Source organism: Solanum pennellii, chromosome 1 (genome assembly GCF_001406875.1).
Source record: "Solanum pennellii chromosome 1, SPENNV200".
Classification (NCBI taxonomy): Eukaryota; Viridiplantae; Streptophyta; class Magnoliopsida; order Solanales; family Solanaceae; genus Solanum; species Solanum pennellii.
The window spans coordinates 93,830,231-93,834,758 of record NC_028637.1 but is presented as its reverse complement, the minus strand read 5'-3'; the positions used below and the strand labels follow the sequence as shown (position 1 = coordinate 93,834,758).

At 36.4% G+C, this 4,528-nt stretch overlaps 1 protein-coding gene across 2 annotated transcripts in view; it reads left to right on the top strand.

Moving 5' to 3' along the window:
- Positions 1–6: 6 nt before the first annotated feature.
- The window catches only part of LOC107008170 (ELMO domain-containing protein A-like), a 7,216-nt gene continuing 2,694 nt past the window's right edge, over positions 7–4,528 (top strand). The window contains exons 1-6 of one of the 2 annotated variants that reach the window (XM_015207097.2): positions 375–577; positions 740–816; positions 2,628–2,737; positions 3,190–3,258; positions 3,380–3,495; positions 3,639–3,693. In XM_015207097.2, coding sequence (XP_015062583.1) covers positions 792–816; positions 2,628–2,737; positions 3,190–3,258; positions 3,380–3,495; positions 3,639–3,693 — 375 coding nt within the window. In that variant the 5' untranslated portion in view covers positions 375–577; positions 740–791. Of the gene's footprint in view, positions 578–739; positions 817–2,627; positions 2,738–3,189; positions 3,259–3,379; positions 3,496–3,638; positions 3,694–4,528 lie in introns of both variants that reach the window. The other variant, XM_015207096.2, reaches the window with a different exon arrangement.

Genomic DNA, 4,528 nt, shown 5'->3' with positions numbered 1-4,528 from the left:
CCCCCCCCCCAAAACCACCCACATACCCCTTCTTCGCTCCTCTTCTCCGTTTTACAAATCTGTTCGGAGCGAAGAAGTTGCAGAGTAGAATATCTAGATAGAGAAACACATTTAGAGAGAGAAAAAGAGAATACCCACACCACTCTCCTTTTCTCTCTCTATATTCATATAATATCATATTATCCTATATATATATATGTATGTATATGTTGAACATTCACCTTCAGATATAGCTACATACACAAATATACCGGAGGTTTTGGCGTGGTTGATCTCCTTTCCTGCCGTTCATATTCCGATTTCAGATCTCGAGATTCCACCGGAGGATTAATTGATTGTGCATTTCTCTGTGAAAAAGGAATTCAACTTCGTTATTTGAGATTTTTGGCTTATGTTTTCATTGACGGTGGAGCATTGGAGTGTGTTGTTGTTTGGAGGAGGTTGAATGTGATGCAAGTATTGTAGAGAATAAGTTTTCGATTAGCTGAAAGTATGGATGATAGAGGAGGATCGTTCGTGGCTGTAAGGAGGATATCTCAAGGACTTGAAAGAGGCAATGCTTGTCATACGACTTCTGGTATATTTACTTTTTTACTTTACCTAACAGTACAAACATTCGCTCATTTCTCTCTCTATATATCGATATTTCTCTCTCTGTCTCTATCTCTCTCTGTTTTTGCTGTTACTATCGGTGTATTTCTGTCTGTATGTATTACCGATTGGTCTCCGTCTATGTCAGGAGTAAATTAATTGAGGTTTTGGATCTGTGAATTGAAAAATTAGGTGCATTCATGCCTACTTGCATTGACATGTGTGGTGAGTTTTCATCTGCTGCTTAATTCATTTTCTTTCCCTGAAGTTTTGGTGTTGTACCTACCGTTACGGTTTGGATAATCAACAGATTCATGCATTTTGTTTGGATAAGATCGGTTTCATAGAGTTAATTTGTGATTTACCAGTTCTGAAGTTTTCTGTAGATAAAGCTGCCTCAGAGCATGTTTTGAACATGCCTGAGCTACCTAAAGAGGAATACTCTTTCGGATGTTAGTAACAGAATTTGGTTTTATTCAGTTTGTGTAGGTTTTACAACAATTACTTTGGTTGTGGAGGATGAATTACCTTGTTTATATAACTGAGTTACTATAAGTAAGTTCGGGTAAAATGGATTTTGATTTTTGGTTGCTTCAGCTTATGCTCGATGGTTTTGTTGCTAGAGGAGTTGCTTAGAAAGGATGACCTTGCTAGTTGTAAAATATTTTGAGTATTGTTAACAGTTTTTCTGCTTCCTATTGTTTGAGTAAAGTGAACTAGTTCTTTTACTGAGGGTCATGTCTCTTCTTAATCTTGTCAATAGATCTATGAAGAATGTATTGACATGGATTTTTCCTGTGCACATCAGTGTCTCACATGGACCAGAGAGAGGAAAAAAAATACAGTTTGTGCTCACGCATTGTGATTTATTATTCTGTAGATATAGATATAGGGCATGGAATCCTTGTAAATAGTTGCCTAATTTCTTTTCCAAAAAAGTACATTTACTGCTGTCACATGGCTATAGATCTCACTGCTATTTATGCCTTGTGCTTTTTGGTTGATCTACTATTGGGTTTTCCCATAGGAATTGCAGGAAGTGTGTCTTTTAATTGACTGAATCAATCCAGCATATTCTCACAGTGGGACAGAGAATTAGGAAATATTAGTACAGTTACGTTCATTCATATTGTTTTTTTTGGGAATGGTGCTGGATACTTTTTTTATCTTTAATGAAGTTCAGTAGGGCTTAACAGTGTATGTTGTCTTTAAATATTTGTATCAGAGGATGGTCTACTTCTCTTGTTGTGTTCTACTTACCATGATTATGGTTCATCGTGCTTAGAATTCTCCATTAATCTCTTCTGTTTTTAGTGTTTGCTTAGCCGTAGGAGAAAGATATCTAGTACTATAATTCATATTCAGGTGATGAACTTCAGCTCTATTCAATGTTGATACTAGAACTTTTTCTTATTTAAAAAAAATTAGAACTTTATGGTCATATAAAAGTTGTATGCCAAGCTCTAGCTAGACCTTTGAAGCTAGTTGATATTCATTTATGGGTAAACTCATTTTATAGAATCCACATTTTGGGTAACATGAACTGATTGGATATTGTTTTGTTTCACCTTTTTTGAACCATATATTCCATTAGTTGATTACCAATGTAGCTTCATTGAATTGTACGACTAGATTTATTTATTTTTTACAAACATTTGAATATACTGTTTGACTCATATATTTGCAGGAAACAGTCTGCTAATGTGGCCTTGATTTTATCCATATAGACTGCATTTCTTCCTAACTCTATCAAGATTGTTGACTAAATCAGATCCACTTAAGGATACTTATGTAGCCACTAAAATACTAACCCTAGCAGGAAGTGTCCTTACACGTGTTGTGTTTATTTCCATTTTCATGTCATGTGCTGTAGTTTATTTGTATCATAGTTTTCTTATCATATGTGAAAGTGTTTCTTGAAAGAAGTGCTTTTTGATCTGGCATCTGCATTCTAGTCTCACTTGTAATAGAGGCATTCATCATTGGAAAATCCAGGGTTTCCATTTTCTTTTGCCAATCATTTTATTTTGTTACAGCGGAGGTTGTGGCAGGATCAGCTGCATGGCTAGGCAGAGGCCTTTCATGTGTTTGTGTTCAAAGGAGGGAGAGTGATGCTCGTCCATCATTTGATTTAACTCCATCCCAGGTAATATGTTTGTGGAGGTTATATTAAGTTTATATTTCCTGCTTGCTGAATACTGAGAATGTCATAAAACACAATGAAATAGTCTGAATTTCAGTCTGCAGTATCATAGAAGTCCTGTTGTGTGCAGTACTAGTTTGTATTTTTAATGTTGTTCTTACTTATCTTGTTGAGTTAGACAAATGTGCTCATGTGCGTCTGTATATGCTGTGATATTTATTTCTAACTGTGCCATGTCTTCGGCACTAGTGTTTGCCTAAATTTTCTGGCTTTCCACTTTAATGAAATTGCCCATAACTCTCTACTTGGCGTCTGCTCACTTCTTCAAAATTTCTTGTTTTCTTCTTTCAAAATGTCATGTACAAGAGTTAGCTTAGCCATGGTAAAGAAGTATGGAATAGCTTCTACATATTGGATGCTAATTTGATGCTTTTTCCGCTCTTTGTTAATCTCAGGAGGAATGTTTGCTAAGGCTACAAAACCGTATAGATGTTGCATATGATAGTTTAATCCCTGAACATCAGGTACCTTCTGTGCAAGACATCTTAGTTGTTTGCAATAGCTTAATATCTGTAAGACTTTGACATTTCATTCAGGTATGACATTCTTTTTTCTCAAGATTTTTTTTTTGTTTTTGACCTAAAGGAAGCTTTAAAAGCTTTGTGGAAAGTTGCCTTTCCTGAGGAACAACTTCGTGGCTTGATTTCTGAACAGTGGAAAGAAATGGGCTGGCAAGGAAAAGATCCATCTACTGACTTTAGGTACATCAGCACCTCACTCCGCCCAAAATTTAAATGAAGAAAAAGGAGGATTATTCTCAGGCTTATTAACATCTTTCTGATAATTTCCGTTTCTGCCTGTTGCAATCTTATGTTGGTTTTAAGTTGTTTGATTGATTCTGTAGGGGTGGTGGATTTATATCACTGGAGAACTTGTTATACTTTGCGAGGAATTTCCCGGTATGTCCTCTTTCCTCACTCTTTTTATAAAGAATGATATGTCAAACATTCTAAGCATATGTATGCATACTGTTAAGAGTGCGCAAATTACTAGGAAAAGATAACTTTGTCTGCTGTTATTTTGTGGCGATGGGAAACCTGACAGTCTAGGTTCTTTTTTCCTAAGCAGGTACTGGGTATTTGCATCCTGAGATTGTAGCTATTCAAATTGTTATGTTACACCTGAATTACTTCACCTACCGCACACCTTTTCTTCCCCCTATGCATAGAAACATATGGTTTTTTAATTGCTTGCTCAACTCAGAAATTGTGGTAGTTTTTTTTTTNGGGGGGGGAGGGGGGTATGGTGGGTGCATACTAAACGATATGGTAATTATCTCTGGATTTCTTTATGATGTTCTACACAATGTAAGTAGGAACCTAGTCATCATCTCTTGGTGATAGCAGCATATAAAAAATAGCTGGAAAGGTATTTATGGCATTAATTACGTTTATGGGTAAAATGTGCGGTAATGGATAAATCAGGCACAATGCTTTAGAACTTGGATGACCAAGAAGGAAAAACGGTTTAGAACTTGGCTGACCAAGTAGGAAAAAGGGGCTTTATTGTCATCTAGTATCTCTTTGTTTCTTGTAAAATTGGATAAATGTTTGTTAATCAGACTATTAAATTGCTTATCTTCATGCGCGTCAAGTTGTCAACTGTCAAGGGAGGGGGATAGTCTTGTGAAAGGGCCCTGTTCCCCAACCATGAGTTATGGGTTTCAAATAACCGAGGGGTGAAGAGGGAAAAGCTGTTGCCCTCCTTGTTTTTTTTTTCCGGTGTTTGGGTGGG